This window comes from Doryrhamphus excisus, linkage group LG18 (genome assembly GCF_037039965.1).
Source record: "Doryrhamphus excisus strain RoL-2023G ecotype Guam linkage group LG18, RoL_Dexc_Guam_v1.1, whole genome shotgun sequence".
NCBI lineage: Eukaryota > Metazoa > Chordata > Actinopteri > Syngnathiformes > Syngnathidae > Doryrhamphus > Doryrhamphus excisus.
Window position 1 is genome coordinate 10,800,785 of NC_136374.1, and position 17,592 is coordinate 10,818,376.

Here is a 17,592-nt window from a genome sequence, read left to right on the forward strand (position 1 = left end):
CAGCTGGAGCAAAGCGAGGCCACCATTGCAGCAATTTGTTAAGAGTTGACAGTGTAACATCCACAGCTCAACGTGGACATTTTAAAAAGACACCGTGTCATATGACACCAAGATCCCAATCATGTCACATAAACAACCGGAATATGCCTGAATGACCTTTGACCTTTACACACCTGATGGACACACTCCAAAAGTGCTACTATGGCGAACGAAAGAACACCGCAAATATCCCTGAGGAGGCTTGCATGTTTCCATTGTGACTCAACATGAACTACAAACATGACGCTGATGTTCCCACATTGGATAAGGAATGTTTTTTTTTCCCAAATCAATAATCAATCTTGAAAGTATCTTCTTCTAGACCAATCTTATCTTAGTCTTTAGTAGAACATTCAACAAAAAGTATCCCGAGAATGAGCTGTGCATACTTTTGCACTCACACTGCAACTCATTATACAAGATGGTGGTTATCATGAATAACTGGCGGGAAGAGTGATCAAATATATGACACATTCATGTTACATGTATGTGTGCATGTATCCCCTAGTGTGTGAGCCAACAAATTGTGGGCTTTGATTTTGTGTATTATTTCCAGTCTTTCTGTTGATGTCTATTATGCAAGATGGTGGTTATCATGAATAACTGGCGGGAGGAGTGATCAAATATATGACACATTCATGTTACATGTATGTGTGCATGTATCCCCTAGTGTGTGAGCCAACAAATTGTGGGCTTTGATTTTGTGTATTATTTCCAGTCTTTCTGTTGATGTCTATTATGCAAGATGGTGGTTATCATGAATAACTGGCGGGAGGAGTGATCAAATATATGACACATTCATGTTACATGTATGTGTGCATGTATCCCCTAGTGTGTGAGCCAACAATTTGTGGGCTTTGATTTTGTGTATTATTTCCAGTCTTTCTGTTGATGTCTATTATGCAAGATGGTGGTTATCATGAATAACTGGCGGGCGGAGTTATCACATTAAGCATGCATTAAACATGCATGTGTGTCCCTGTGTGACAGCAAACATTCCACAGACTTTGTGGATTATTTAGAATCTTTATACGATGCAAGATGGTTATCATGAATAACTGGCAGGAGGAATGATCACATTTAGTATATGATACATTCATGTTAAATGTAAGTGTGTATGTATCCCATGGTGTGTGAGCAACCGTACAACAGGCTTGATTTTGTGGATTATTTTGAGTTCTATTAATTTATATTATGCACGTTGGCAGTTATCATTAATAACTGGTGGGAGGAGCAGTTGCATTATGTATATGACATGTTTATGCTGCCCGTGTGCATGTTTGTCCTAGTGTGTGAGCAAACCACATTTTTTGTGGATTATTTAGAATCTTTATATGATGCAAGATGGTTATTATGAATAATTGGCAGGAGGAGTGATCACATTAAGCATGTGACATGTTTATGCTGCCTGTTTGCATGTATGTTCCTGTGTGTGAGCAAATATACCACACTCTTTGTGGATTATTTAGAATCCTTATATGATGCAAGATGGTTATCATGAATAACTGGCAGGAGGAAAAATCACATTAAGTCTATGACATATTCATGTTGCATGTATCCCCTAGTGTGTGAGCAAATGTGTTGTGGATTATTTTGAGTTCTCTTTCTATTATGTAAGTTGCCGGGTTATGTTTAATAACTGGTGGGAGGAGCAATCACATTATGTATATGATTAGTTTATGCCCATGTGTCCACATACAGGGGACTTTGATTTTGTTGATAATTTTGAATCTTTATTGATTTCTATTACGCAAGTTGGTGCAAGTTACATTAATAACTGGTGGGAGGAGCAATCACATTACGTATATGATTAGTTTATGCTGCCCATGTGTCCACATACAGTGGACTTTGATTTTGTCGATAATTTTGAGTCTTTATTGATTTCTATTACACAAGTTGGTGCAAGTTACATTAATAACTGGTGAGAGGAGCAATCACATTCATCACATGACAAGTCTAATTCCGGTATGAGCAAGACAGCTATGGGTTTTGACTTTGTAGATTATTTTGCATCTTCCTATTTGTTGCTATTATGAATCATTAATAACTGGCAGGAGGACGTTTTTTTCTGATTTTTTTATTCTCGCTTGTATCATACTGTCATTTCATTATCAACTCACTATTATTTACTATAAGAGGAAATCTTCACACCCCAAGAATGACCTTACATGCTAATAATAATCATCAATAAAACTAATTTCTAATAATTCATCAACGTTTTGTGCAAAATCCCATTCGAAGTACGATGGTAGCTATAAAGGTAAATCTAGCATGCACCCTTGCAGTCAAAAAAGGGGGGGTTTCCAGGGTGTCTTATGGGGGGGTGCTAAGGTAGGTGTGTCACAGCCTTTTGACGCCCAGGAGCAGCGCTCAGTGTGTGCGCATCTTCCGCCCGGACTTCATACTCTACTTCCCTCGGATATCCCTGCACTTTCTATCCGATGACGGCTTCTCCTACTCGGCACTATCCTGGAGTGGAAGCCGCCTGTGCACCGTGCGCGTAATGACCACAACTGATCCCGTGGATCAGTTTGCTGTGGACTGGAATGAACGCGCTCAGCCGGGGATGGTCCAATGATGGGGTTCCTGCACACCCACGATACTTCCAGAAGATGAGAAGGAACTAATTCTTCATGTTTTTGTGTCACGTCAAGTTCACTATGGCGGTCAGGAAGTTGCATCCGGACTCCAAACCTTTATCTAAAGTCTACATTCTCATTTGGCTGCTGCTCATCTTCACACCCAGGGTGGATTCATCGTGGTGGTGAGTGATATTTCAATCATATTCTTTCAAATACAAGAAATCAATATTATCTGATTAATATTGTATTGCATATGAGTCAAACATAATAAAAAATACATCTTATTTAGCTGATATTACTAATGGTGCACCGGACACAATAGTGATAACTTCAAAATTGTACACTAAAAAAAAGTGTGCAGGTGTAATTAATGTTGTGGCCCCCTGCCTGATGAAGATGAATGGTTTAGGGGTGGGGTGGGGGGGACTATATAATCTCCCCTATAGCCATCCAAGTGGCAGGTGCGGGTGCTATTGCATGAATAAATGATTTAAAACAGACACTAAAAACACCCCAAACCCAATATCACACTCGCCTGAAATTGATACTGGTCTTCTTTAATACATGCATATGAAATAGTTATGTGTCATATACGTGACAAAAAAAAAAAAAATAAAATAAAAAAAAGCGTAAACTATATTATGAAAGCAGGAAGTGAACAAATGTAACAGTTACTGATTGCAAAAGTACCAGATGGAGGGGTAGGATTTAATAAGCTTTGCTTCTTCCTACTCCTTTTGGACATGTGGAACTGTGAACTGATTATGTGATGCATTCAATTGTAATCTGATGCATGTTCAAATGAAATAAAACCATTACCATTACCGTATACATGTTCCTTTAGTTGTCTGTTTAACATGCATCAGATTCCAATTGAATGCATCACATAATCAGCTCACAGTTCCACATGTCCAAAAGGAGTAGGAAGAAGCAAAGCTTATTAAATCCTACCCCTCTATCTGGTACTTTTACAATCAGTAACTGTTGTATTTGTTCACTTCTTGCCTTTCTAATATAATTGAAGTTAAAAAAAAAATTAAAGTTATATTTTTTTAACTTAAATTTTTTTTAACTTCAACTTTTTTATAACAAAAATATTTTTTAAATGTGTAAGTTTTTTTTAATTTTTTGTCACATACCGAAGTACGAGGTGTATAATAAAACTAAATACACAAACCAAATAATAATAAAACTAAAGTAAAGCAAAAGGAATGTAATGTAATTTGGCCACCGTTCGACTGGTTAACTTATTTTTAACTTATTATTTAAGTTTTTTTAACTTATTATTTAAGTTTTTTTAACTTATTTTTTTTTGTATTTTAACAAAGGTTTTATGATTCTCATCTAGGAACAGATTATTTCTATAATCATTGTGCTCCATACAATAGCACTCAAAGGCACTTTCTCATTCGACGCGATGCAAAAGTGTATCCAGACGTTTGCCTTTGTGCTGAATAAAGGCTGTGAAAAGATGCTTAATATGCAAGAACTTCAAAAATGTGATATGATGCAATAGTGTCTCTAAACATTTGACATTTTCTCATTCTAAAGTGTCTGTAAACTTAAAGTAAATATGGTGTACGGTGGTAATGGGACTGGTTGTAATCCAGTATTATAGTATTATAGTTGCTTGTGTTTCATGCAAACAAACAGACATTCCAGTGGGAGAGAGGAGCTAATGACAAAAGAAGCATTGGGATCATTTGGCGCGAGTCTAAGTGTGTGTGCTCTCAACGGAGAGCGGCAAGGCTCTTTTTGGCACAGCCGGTGTGTACAAGACAATAAACACAAGTAGTGCTCCTGCTCAGCTTTACTCCTCAGTCACATAGTTAAGAGGACGACGGCCATAACGGGAGTGGAAACTGCCAGCTCACTGGTGGCGACACAAAGGGAAGCTGAGGCGGCGGCGGCGAATAGTCGAGATGGGGAGCACTTCACGTTGAAATGGTTACTTGTCCTGTATGGGACTGTCCTTGTGTGCCCCCCCCTCGTCCTCTTAGAAGCAGCATGGTACCACCACCATGTGATCCACCCTTTTTAAGAATAGTGGGGATTATGTGTGTGTGTGAATGGAGCAGGAAGCTAAGGTCTGTGCTTTTTCGTTGAACGTGAGGAATTTAATAATCTCTTCCTGAATTTGGGATTCAAGGCCATGAGAGGGGCAATGAAGGAAAATATTGACAAATGAACTGATTTGGAGTGATTAAAGCTTACAGAAAACCAATGTCACCCCCAAAGATTTAACATAAATAAAAAGATACATAAAACATAGACGTTCATGCTTTACGTACAGTTAGCATTTGCTATCAAACATTACCTATATACAACAATTGAAAATGATTATGCAAAAGAAAATGCAGCCGAACACAAGGCAACATATTAAAAGGTTTCAGCAATGCACACATTTTCCATTTCATTATGAAATAATAGTTTAATAAACCAAAGTGTATAAAACACCAATTTTTACAATGGAGTTCATGACACAAACCAAATCTATCAAATAATTGACTTTTTTTTTTACATAACTATCCGCTACAAGTGAACAGGTGACGTTTATTAGAGATATAAGCATTTTATCGCTCAGTTAATTTATCCGTTATCAGAACAATAAAGATGAAAGTTGCATCTCCGTGTGTAGCTTCAAGAGCGAATCAGGAGAGGGGCTTAATGTCAGCTGACTGATGTCATCATATGACATCTACAAAGTCACGTTTACGTGATACAAACTACATTAGAGATTAGTGATCTACCAGTAGCTATGGGCATGCCAGAATATATAGATTAACTCTATCAGGTAAAATTAGTTGTGATTAATTCTGATACCATATTAAGTTTAAATAATAACTTAATTAAAAAATAAAAAAGTTAATTATAAAAAATTGTAAGGACTATAATATGATTGTGACAATAATTTCTAAATTACACCAACAAAATTAAATTATAATAATAATTCAATAAAATAAGTATTTTTAATATATATATTTTAATAAGTATTTTTTGTCAAAAATGTATTTAATAAATACTAATATTTTAGAATGTAGCTCATAATTATATAAGTTATATTAATTGGCCATTCAAATATAGAAAATGTCACTAAACAAAGAAAAAATCATGAAATTGGTCAAGAAACAAACACAAAATAGGTTAAATAAATATAAAAAATTATAATTAAATATAATATAAAATATAAATATAATATAATATTTAATAGAATTAAATATAATAAATATGGCATTAAATTTCCCATTTTCATACATTTTAAATGAGATATTTTTGAGTTCATTTGGATTTTTAATAATGAAACCTAGCTGTAAATGTGGGGTATACGACCTGTCTGAAACAAGCCTAATGACCCGCCCAGGTACATTGGAGCGTTGGGGGCACGGGTGATCTGCGACAACATTCCCGGTCTGGTGAACAAGCAGCGGCAGCTCTGCCAGCGCCACCCGGACTTGATGCAGTCCATCGGGGAGGGCGCCAAAGAGTGGATCAAGGAGTGCCAGCACCAGTTCAGACACCAGCGCTGGAACTGCAGCACCCTGGACCGGGACCACACTGTGTTTGGCAGGGTGATGCTGCGAAGTGAGTATGCACGAATGGCAATGACACTCGACTTAATCACCCTTGTAAAAGTCTCCACTGTTATCACATCATGAATGGATGAACGTCTCATGAATAATTCCGCCATGTAAACACAAGGAGAAGGTGTTTTTTGTCTCCTTCTTGGGAATAAGTGAAAGTGGATTTTCTCTGGGAAAACAAGCAGCGTATTGAGAGATCCACGCTGCTGATGTATAAACAGTAATAGGAGATGTAAATATTTGGCTAGATGTTTCTGGCAGACTCCCTGACATATCGCCTGTCTTCTGCTTGGTTGCGCCGAGGACAGGAGGCAGGAGGAGCTAGGTGGGTCTTGTCTTCTCGAAAATGAAAACAAAACTCAGCGACAGAGAAAGCTGCCACATTAGAAAAAAAAAAGGTGAAAGGAGAGTCGGCCTGGGCTGTGATGTCATGGCTGACAAGCTGTAGAACCCGCAACAATCTGCCTTACATGGACAGCTCTCTCGACTTACTGGAAAATAGCCTTCTCGAGTCAGGTGTTGGGGCCAGATATCGATGCCAGTTATACCCGAGTGCAGCCTGCAGGCAATTAACTTGTTTTTTTGCCACTTGTTGCTAGGTAGAATTAATAAGACACCAACATTTACCGGACAAAACCAGCATGGAATAGGTGGAGCAAAGTTGACGCAGCAAATTTCCAGCTTCTAAGGTGGTAGCATAGCCTCCTTAGCCTGTGTATTATGGCTATTATGGAAACCTGTGACAGGGATTCTGATTGGTTGATCCTGACAAAGAGCTACGCAGCCGTGCCTCCTTTATCTGGCCTTGGTTAACTGGTTCCAGACTCGACTGCTATAAGTGAATTTCTAAATAAATATCTTTACCGTTATTACTGCACTGTAAACATGAACTAACACCCCAATAGTCACCATAACACTCCTATTATTCTTTGTTTACACCACATTGCTCAGCTGTAATGGACAGGCTAGGTGAAACATAGCATGCTACCTAGCTAGTTAGACTACAATTTGTTTATTCTAAACGTAAGAATGGGTTTCAAACAGAGTTTGGAAGAAGAAGTAAAGTAAGAATCCAAAAAGTTACCACTTCCACATGGAATGGGAGGAGAACTTTTTTCCACTATGTCATGGCCAAATCCATGCAGTATAATGTCATGTCTAATCATTCATTCATTCATTCATTTTCTACCGCTTTTTTCCTCAAAAGGGTCGCGGGAGCCTATCCCAGCTGTCTTTGGGCGAGAGGCGGGGTACACCCAATCACAGGACACATATAGACAAACAACCATTCACACTCACATTCATACCTATGGACAATTTGGAGTCGCCAATTAACCTAGCATGTTTTTGGAATGTGGGAGGAAACCGGAGTACCCGGAGAAAACCCACGCATGCACGGGGAGAACATGCAAACTCCACACAGAGATGGCCGAGAGTGGAATTGAACCCTGGTCTCCTAGCTGTGAGGTCTGCGCGCTAACCACTAGACCGCCGTGCCGCCCCATGTCTAATCAATGTTTTCTAAATCAATATTTTTTGACAAATGCAGGTAATAGTCCCTAGTCAACTACTAAATTGATTTTTTTTTAAAGTGTGACGAGTGACGACTGTAAAAGGCTCATTGTTCCATCTTACTAGGCAGCAGAGAAGCCGCATTCGTGTACGCCATCTCCTCGGCCGGTGTGGTCTACGCCATCACCAGGGCGTGCAGCCAGGGCGAGATCAAGATCTGCAACTGCGACGGCCACAAGCGTGGCCAATCCAGCGACCACAGAGGCAACTTTGACTGGGGCGGCTGCAGCGACAACATCAACTACGGCATCAAGTTCGCAAAGGCCTTTGTGGACGCTCGTGAGAGGATGGTGAAGGACGCTCGGGCACTCATGAACCTCCACAACAACCGCTGTGGACGAATGGTGAGCGGCTTGGTGGGCGCAAAACAAGTGGAAATCAAAGAAATCCGGAGTAGAGCAGATAGGATAAAAGTAATTGCCGTTTTTAAGGTAGTCAAGAGTCCAGTTCTGAAGTACCAGAAAAGTACATATTAGTTTAACTATATCTACATTTATATAAATAAATATAAATAAAATATAAATATACTCACTCCACACTCTTTATTGCTCTCTGGTACTTATTGTGTAGAAATATGGGCTAATAACTATAAAAGCAATTGCTAAATTGCTAAATGTACTGCAAAAAAGGTCAGTAAGGATAATTCATAATGCCGCCTACAGAGAACATACTAACTCCTTATTTCTAAAATCACAAATACTTTATAGTTAATCTTCAAACAGCTAAAATAATGCATAAGGCTAAAAATAACCAATTACCTAAAAATGTCATCCAATACTTCTCTACAAGAGAGGAGAAATATGATCTCAGGGAAGAACTACATTTGAAACACTTATATGCTAGGACTACGTTAAAAAGCCATAGCATTTCAGTATGTGGAATCAAACTATGGAATGGATTGAGTAAGAACCTCAAACAATGCACAACGATGAGCCAATTCAAGAAACAATACAAGCAGTTGATGTTTGCTAAATACAAGGATGAAGAGTCTTGAACCAGTCATGATGTGCTATACATATCACTATATTGACACTTACTATGTTACACATTATGTCATTGGATGGTCATATCACCTCGTACTTTGGTACAAGGTGCATTATTAAAAAAAACAAAAAAAAAATGTATTATGGAAAGCAGGAAGTGAACAAATATCACATTTTTGAAGTTCTTGCATATTAAGCATCTTTTCTCAGCCTTTATTCAGCACTAGTCAAACGTCTGGATACACTTGAAACCTTTGAGTGCTATTGTATGGAGCACAATGATCATAGAAATAATCTGTTCCTAGGTCAGAATCATAAAACCTTTGTTAAAATACAAAAAAAATAAGTTAACCAGTCGAACAGTGGCCAAATTACCTTACATTCCTTTTGCTTTACTATAGTTTTATTATTATATCGTTTGTGTATTATTTAGTTTTATTATACACCTCGTACTTCAGTATGTGATAAAAAATGTAAAAAATTACAAATTAAAAAATTATTTCTTTAATAAAATTTTTTTTTTTACTTAATTTTTTTTTTTTAACTTCAATTATATTAGAAAGGCAGGAAGGGAACAAATGTTACAGTTACTGATTGTAACATCAGTAACCAGATGGAGGGGTAGGATTTAATAAGCTTTGCTTCTTCCTACTCCTTTTGGACATGTGGAACTGTGAACTGATTATGTGATGCATTCAATTGTAATCTGATGCATGTTCAAATGAAATTAAACCATTACCATTACCATATTCCTATTCGTGCCTAATTTTTGCCAGGCACACATGCTACCAATCCAGAGTGCTGTAACTCAACCAATCATAACAAAGCAATAAGTTAAGTCATATCTAAAAACAAGTCGTAACATACCTTCCAGTCTTGATCACACCTTCGCCACGGGGCAACCATCGTAGGCTTAACACCCTGTTGTCACCTTTGACCTGTGCTCCAGGCAGTGAAGCGCTTCATGAAGCTGGAGTGCAAGTGTCACGGCGTCAGCGGCTCCTGTTCCGTGAGGACATGCTGGTTGGCCATGTCTGACTTCAGGAGGACAGGCGACTACCTCCGCAAGAAGTACAACACAGCCGTGGAGGTGACCATGAATCAGGACGGCACAGGCTTCATGGTGGCCGACAGGGACTTCAAGGGCAGTACCAAGAACGAGCTGGTGTACGTCGAGAACTCGCCCGATTATTGCCTCATGGATCGAGCAGCAGGTATCGAGAAAATCCTTGGAAAAAAGTACAAGTCTGCAAACATTTCATTAATACACCTTAGATGAGTATTTAAAGCACGACTTAACACCTTAAGACAGGGGTCTCAAACTCAATTTACTTGGGGGCCACTGGAGCTCGGGTCTGGGTGAGACTGGGCCGCATCAGGTTTTCCAAAAAAAAAAAAAAAAACGCATTTATTAAAAACAATTTTTTTTTTAAAACTTCGCTTTGGTTCCAATTTTCTACAAGTAAAGCTCTGATAAAACATTCCACTGTTCTCAAATATCTTTATATCGCTATATCTTTATTTTTCTACACAAAATAAGATGAAAAATAAATAAACAAATCAAGAATAAAGAAAATCAATCAGTAATACATAAATATATTAATAATAATAAAACGACAAATAATAAAAACTTAACAAACCACATATAGTTGGTGGGTAGACAAATTATTTTTTCAGATTAAAATCAACAAATCATTATTAGAGCCCTGTAGACATGACAAAACACGACTATAGTCACATTTATACTTTTTTTATTTACAACATATTGCGCAACTGCAGGGTCTTGAGACACATGCTAACTCGCAAACTAGAGAGCTAGCGACCTAAACGGTAGCCTCCAAGTTATTTCCTTTAAACTTAAATAGCCAAAAACTTACCACTTCCACACGGAGAGGGAGGATAACTATTAACAGTTATTTAACCTTTAACATGAACATTAATCAAACGTAATTATTTTTTTCTGGGTACATGATACCATACAGCATCCATATCAAACTTGCACGGGCCACATTAAACTTTCATATCAACTAGTGTCCTGCGGGCCACACTTGGCCCGCGGGCCGTGTGTTTGAGACCCCTGCCTTAAGACATATAGGAAACAATACTGGGCAGTTCTTTAGGTACACCTGCACAATCCAATCATTAATTCATTCATTTTCGACCGCTTTTTCTTCACGAGGGTCGCGGGGGTACTGGAGCCTATCCCAGCTGTCTTGGGGTGAGAGGCAGGGTACACTCTGGACTGGTCGCCAGCCAATCACAGGGCACATATAGACAAACAACCATTCACACTCACATTTGTATTTGGAGACAATTTGGAGTGGCCAATTAACCTAGCATGTTTTTGGAATGTGGGAGGAAACCGGAGTACCCGGAGAAAACCCACGCATGCACGGGAAGAAGAACATGCAAACTCCACACAGAGATGGCCGAGGGTGGAATTGAACCCTGGTCTCCTAGCTGTGAGGTCTACGAGGTCCAATCAGAATCAGTCATTATTAAGAAGGTTATTTTGAGGAAAATACACTATAATTAAATTGATATCAAAGACAGTTTACATTGTAGCAATCAGGTGCTTGGTGCCACCTCATTTCCTGCCATGTGAATATGAATGCCGTCAAGTGAAGGTTTGCATTCCATCACAGCTTAAAGTTCAACGATTTGACCTCAAGCATCTGCTTTAATTCCTGCCGTTTGCTTTGCTTTGTTAAGGTCCGTCTCCCTGCTCAAATCCAGTCTCTTCAATAGAGCGTGAAGACTCGCTTAATAGGCTCGTTGCGATGGCGTAGTTCACACAGTCGGTGTGGCTGCAGGCTGATACCTGATGTAATGACAGTGTGTTGGCTCAAAGGGAAGGTTGTTAAAAAGTGATCTTAAAAGGAGCTTATGATGCCTCCTTAGCTCTAATCTCCATTGTGTTGGAATTCACGGCCCAGGGATATATGTGGGCTTATTTTTCAAATCCTTCCTTTGGTCACTTTTAAGCTGGGCTCCTAGCAGCCCGAGGGGAATATCTGCTCTTCAGCCCTCCTCTTTCCATCAGGGATGCTCTGTCATTATTGGTGGCATTTGATCTTTACACCTGAGTACAGCTTTGATTTCGGGGTCCGAGAGTCTTTGAACGACCTGTCTGGGAATGTAACCTCTATAGAGGAATCTGATATTTCAGCTTCATATTCCCAAGTGACAGTAGCCACGTTTACATGGACTCAAATATTCCAATTCCATTTGGGTTATTTGCTCAAACGGAAAGAATCTATCCTCATTCCGAAAGAAAAGTGCCAATCCGAATGAATAAAAAATCGGATTCACAGGGGTGGAATATTCCTTTCCCCAATCCGATTGAGGTATCTTGTACCCGCTCAATCGAAAACATGACATAACACGCAGATGTCTCTCAGGTTTTGAAAATGGCGGCGAGCAGTCATCACTGCACAACAGCGGAAAGTTCATTTTTGATACAAACTTTAAAAGAACTGAACGTAATTGCAAGACTGGACGGCCGAAAAACTCGCAACTGCGAAAAAGCGTAGCAACTGTCCCAACAACCGTGGTAATCACACTCTCGTCCGCTATCTTCGATGAATCACGTGATGTCATTTACGTTTTACTGCGCATGCCCCATTGACTATTCTGTTTGATTATAGCGGTCCATGTACTAGGCAGGAGATTGGAATATTCCTTTCCATGTATACACTGTTTTCTTAGATTTTTAATAATGTCGAGTAACAGCTACAAGGGAAACACTTACGTGTACAGATTCCATAAAAGTCTGTCAAAAATCGATGCTGATAGAACACAGACTAGAACCTTGTACCGTCTTTGACAGTAGATGTTAACCACCAGGGAACTCAAGTTTGAGATAGCGTCGACACAAATAGAAGTCTTATTTTGACGTAGCAAAACAATTCCAAGAACGTTTGAAAGAGTGCTGAGTAGAAACACCTCTGACTTCAGCTACCTGGTCTGTAGTGAACGATATCTGTCAAATATAAATATGCTTCTTACTCTGATTTGTTCTTACTCTGTAATTTGAAGAACAGTTCCAAATCTTTCAGTATACGTAGGTATGATTCTTGGTTTGACACAGTGAAGCAGTTCCAAAGTCTGAGTGCCAATTAGAAACACATACTGTCTTTAGTCTTTTACTGCCATTAGACCATTAGTCTTGTGTAAGACCGCATTCAAAAGGGATTGGTTGATGTTGGTTTGACATATTGAGATAATCCCATAAAATGATTAAATTGAGGAATTCAGACGTTAGAGTGCCGGCAAAAAAACTACTGATTTTCGCTTCCTCTACAATCTTTCAATGTAACTAAACCTCTGGTTTTCCTGGTAATTGGACAGAGTAATTTTACAATCTAAGGTATCTGGAATTCTGGTTTGATGGTAAGATGATCAGAGAGGGTCATAGAGAGTTTTGACTGAAGTTATTATTTATGTCGAACATCCTGATTGTCCAAAATAAGCTTACCACAACAGACCTGCGTAGTATGGCTGATCATGTGACCCAATCATCGGAAATGACACTACCAATCAAACGTTTCTAGACGCTTCTGCATCATTTTGAATGAGAGAGTGTCTCCATATTTTTGACTGATATTTTAGTGCACACCATGCTAACATAGAATCTCAATTTATCTGCAAATTGTACTTGCAGAAGATGTGATGTCACAACAAGTATTACAATGTCGTTCTCTTGTGATGCAGGTTCCTTGGGCACAGCGGGCCGAGTATGCAACAAATCCTCGCGCGGCACCGATGGCTGCGAGGTCATGTGCTGTGGGCGTGGCTACGACACCATGCGGGTCAAACGCCTCAGCCAGTGCGAGTGTAAGTTCAAGTGGTGCTGCAAGGTTGAGTGCAAAGACTGTGAGGACACCGTGGACATTCACACCTGCAAGCCTCACAAGCGACCCGATTGGCTGGACTTAACCTAATCTAACCTAACCATCACGTCACGGTAAACACTGTGGGATGTAGTGACGAGGATTTCTCCCACTATGAAACATTTTCCCAGGATATTCATTGACCGGAAACTGGAAAATATGCCAAGTTTTCAATTGTGAGCTGCTTTATTTGTGGCACTTTTTTGATACGGCTGAATATTGTTGTGTATATGCACCAGTAGTTGTATTTTTTGACAGTACTAATAATACCCGTACTATTTAGCACACAGATGGGAGCTAAGAAGAGAGAAGCCCCTTGCAGATAAAAACACTGTCAGAGTGCGACTTTCCATTTAAAAGCAATACACAGCTACTGAAAATGAATGAAATTGTATCTCCTTGCTGCTAGTGAGGACTTTCCATCCGAGAAAGAGAGAGAAAGAGAGAGAAAGAGAGAGAGAGAGAGACTTTACAAAAAAAAAAAAGCAAGGTCTCGTGTTGATGTTGGACATTCTTTTTCCCACATTGACTTTTTATGCCTCATTGAAATCTTGTTCAATTTCTACTCTGGTCTCTTTGTCTTTGCTTGTTTTGAGTCTCACACACACACACACACACACACACACACAACGCTCATTTTTTTTTATTTCCGTGGATGTTTTCCTTTTGTGGTTATAAACTAAATTTCCAAATATTCTGAGTATTTAGGTTAAGAAAAACTGCATGAAGGTTTTGCTTTCTTTTTTTTTTTTTTAAATGGTGTAAAAGAAATGAAGCATCAGTATTGAAATCAAGCCATGACATTGCAGAAAGTAACAGTCAAGTAGCATCGGAGCCTCAAATTGGACTCTTTAAACATCTGCTTAATGCACCCAGAGAAGTCATGTTAAGCCATCGGAGAGCCAAACCTCACAAGGGCCACTAAATGAATTTGACAACAAGCTGCAAAATGTAAAGCGTCAACACATTTTTTCCAAGTGCACGCAATTTTGAGGATGGGAGCCAAAGTAAAGTGTTTTGAAAAAGGCCAAACGACACGCTGAGCCAAACAACAAAAAGAGAAAGTAAATGATGAGTTTTATCTGTGTGTGTTTATTGTGGAATGGCGTGCTCAGCGGTCACAATAATCCGCTACATTTGTGAAGAGATGTTCAAGAAAAGTAGCGTATTTTCTGGAGTATAAGTTGCTCCGGAGTATAAGTCACACAAAGCCAAAAATGTATAATTAGGTAAAAAAAAACATACATAAGTCGCACTGGAGTATAAGTTGCCTTTTTTGCAGGTAATTTATTTTAACTACTTGACCAAAACAGTCATTACGTCATCTTGGAAGGCAAGTTCTAACAATAAAAATAATAAAGAACAAAAAAATAAAGTAATAGACCCCCCAAAAAATATGATAAATCTGATTAAGAAATATGTTCCAAACATACACTACCAATCACCAGTTCGGAGACACTTTTTAACTCAATAGACTGCAAAAGTATTCCCAAACTTTTGAATGGTACTGTAGGTTTGCTCGACTGTTCACCTTGGCAAAGAAGGTCCCCAAAATACCTTCCTGCTTCTATATTAAACCTTGTTGATCCACCGTGTCACTCCTTTCATGAATGGGATCGAGACAACGCTACTGTAGCTTGGCGAGCTTCAGCGCAGTTGGTTCAGTGTCAGGTGACTACAGGGGAGATTTTCTTTCCAGCGACACAATTGACAGATGCTGCATAGCAACAGTCTGAGCATTGGTCACGTCAACTGACTATGAGAAATGTCAGGGTGGTCCTTTCTAACCGAAGAGATAACAAAGATCCTTTATTTATGAGAAGATGCACTGTATTACAAGTTCCTCATTTTCCTATGTTTATTAGCTTGGAAAATAATGTCAAAAGATACTGAAGTACATGCTTTGAGGTAAAGTGAATCATTGTGTTTAAATGTCAAATACAGTGGAACCTCAAAGTTCGGCCTCATAATTCTGCATATTTCTATAATAAAAATTTCGATAAAAAGTGAATGATTCCACTCCAGAGCATAACGGTTGGAATCATAAAACTTCTATCAGCTGTAAAGGCAATACTGTAAGTTAATATTTGAACATTCTTAACCGTCATGTGTACATACTACAGACCTGTTTGTTTAAAACGCAAAGTGAATTGGGAATCACTGGTAGTTATTGTCCTTTAACTTTAACTTACTGCTAGTTAAATTATAAAAAGGTAATCAGTTAAGGTGTCATTTAATTGTGCAACTATTACTGTCACTATGTGTGTAACTGTATTAATTAACCCTGTGGATCAAGTATCACATCTGGTCATTGTATCAAATCACAAACTCTTGAGTCACTGAGTCGAGTTTCACTGACTCATGGGTTGACAAATACTTGTGTTCCACTGACTCACCGCTACATGAAAAAACATGACTGACTACATGACTGACACACAGGTACTCTACTAAGAGCCATATACTACCATACTGTACTTAGCAGCCTGGACGCACATGCATGCACCACTTATGTCGCTATGTTCATCTTACTGTACTAAGTTCAGTTCATATTCACTGGAAAATCTATGTCGGTATCACAAAAAAGGTTGACAAAAGCCAAAGAAAAAGCAAAAACACAATTGTGGAATTCATAGTTTAGAGGCTTACATGATATAAGTATAACTTTGTAATGGATATACGTATGTACCAAATTTGTCCAAAATGATTTCGAGGATCCACTCCTCTCACATTTACAACATGTTATCAAGTAATCAGAGTGCACTCGTAAACCATTGAAAAGAAAATAATACATTTTTTTCATGCATATTTTATGGGTGTTATGGATGATGTCATAGGTGTCTAAAAGTTTAACAAAGCTTAAAACCATCCCAGTGGAATTAATGTTTCTGGTATTTTTCTTCATATTAGGCACAAAACATCACTAATGTGTCATAATGTGCAAAAAGATTTAGTGATATGTCATTTTCCCGATAAACACGATATATCCCTGTCCCCAACTTGTCTAAATCCATGATAAATATCCATACAGTAAACAGGAACAGTGCTGTGTATACAATAAAGTAGTGCATATATAGAGTAAATGTTGATGTCATGGATTGATATGACCAGTGCTGATTAAGACATTCATTTAAACATGATTACTTGTGGAGATAAGGTAAAAAGAACAATGTATACATGCGTTAAATGTCAACTATATGATGTTGCAATAGGATAAAAATGTAGAATAGCAATGGAGTTGGCTCATATGCAATGCACACATGTGTAATTAGCGAGTTGACTGAGCCAAGTCAAACTAAACAGACATGATCTGAACACACTCAGAGCGCAGAGGTGATATTTAGCTAATAGTCTTGGAGCTGATCCTTGCAAACACAGGAGGCTGCTGTGTGTTTTGTGTGATGTGTGAGTGGACGACTAGCTTTCAAACAAGCTAATTGCTACACTTTTTTGTTAGTGTAAGGCTACAATTTGCAACCTGTGAGTGAGTTTTTGTGGTTAAAACGTTTAGGGATTATTGTCAAAGTGGGAACTTTGTTTGCTAATGTTCCTCTATTAGGTAAATGGGGACTTTTAGATCAGAGGCGGGGTACACCCTGGACTGGTCGCCAGCCAATCACAGGGCACATAAAGACAAACAACCATTCACACTCACATTCATAGTCGACAATTAACCTAGCATGTTTTTGGAATGTGGGAGGAAACCGGAGTACCCGGAGAAAACCCACGCATGCACAGGGAGAACATGCAAACTCCACACAGAGATGGCCGAGGGTGGAATTGAACCCTAGTCTCCTCGCTGTGAGCTAACCACCGCTAACCACTCGGCTGCCGTGCCGCCCTAGCCTGTTTATGAACACCAATATCTATCATCTATCTCATTTGTTTGCTACACTTGAGCGAAGACGCGCTCAAATTCTGGCTTAAGAAGTTGTGGCTTTTGATG

At 38.8% G+C, this 17,592-nt stretch overlaps 1 protein-coding gene across 1 annotated transcript; it reads left to right on the top strand.

The window, feature by feature from the left end:
• Positions 1-2,411: 2,411 nt before the first annotated feature.
• On the top strand, positions 2,412-14,109 carry LOC131106316 (protein Wnt-2b-A-like). Its single transcript, XM_058055247.2, has 5 exons — positions 2,412-2,803; positions 5,983-6,203; positions 7,841-8,118; positions 9,707-9,971; positions 13,471-14,109. Exons 1-5 carry the CDS (start codon positions 2,673-2,675, stop codon positions 13,698-13,700), a joined length of 1,125 nt encoding a protein of 374 aa, XP_057911230.2. The 5' UTR covers positions 2,412-2,672; the 3' UTR covers positions 13,701-14,109.
• Positions 14,110-17,592: the final 3,483 nt, after the last annotated feature.

Coding starts and splice junctions, on each gene's coding strand:
- LOC131106316 (XM_058055247.2), top strand. CDS start 2,673: ATGTTTTTGTGTCACGTCAAGTTCACTATGGCGGTCAGGAAGTTGCAT. Junction 8,119..9,706: donor ACAACCGCTGTGGACGAATG/GTGAGCGGCTTG, acceptor CCTGTGCTCCAG/GCAGTGAAGCGCTTCATGAA. Junction 9,972..13,470: donor CCTCATGGATCGAGCAGCAG/GTATCGAGAAAA, acceptor CTTGTGATGCAG/GTTCCTTGGGCACAGCGGGC.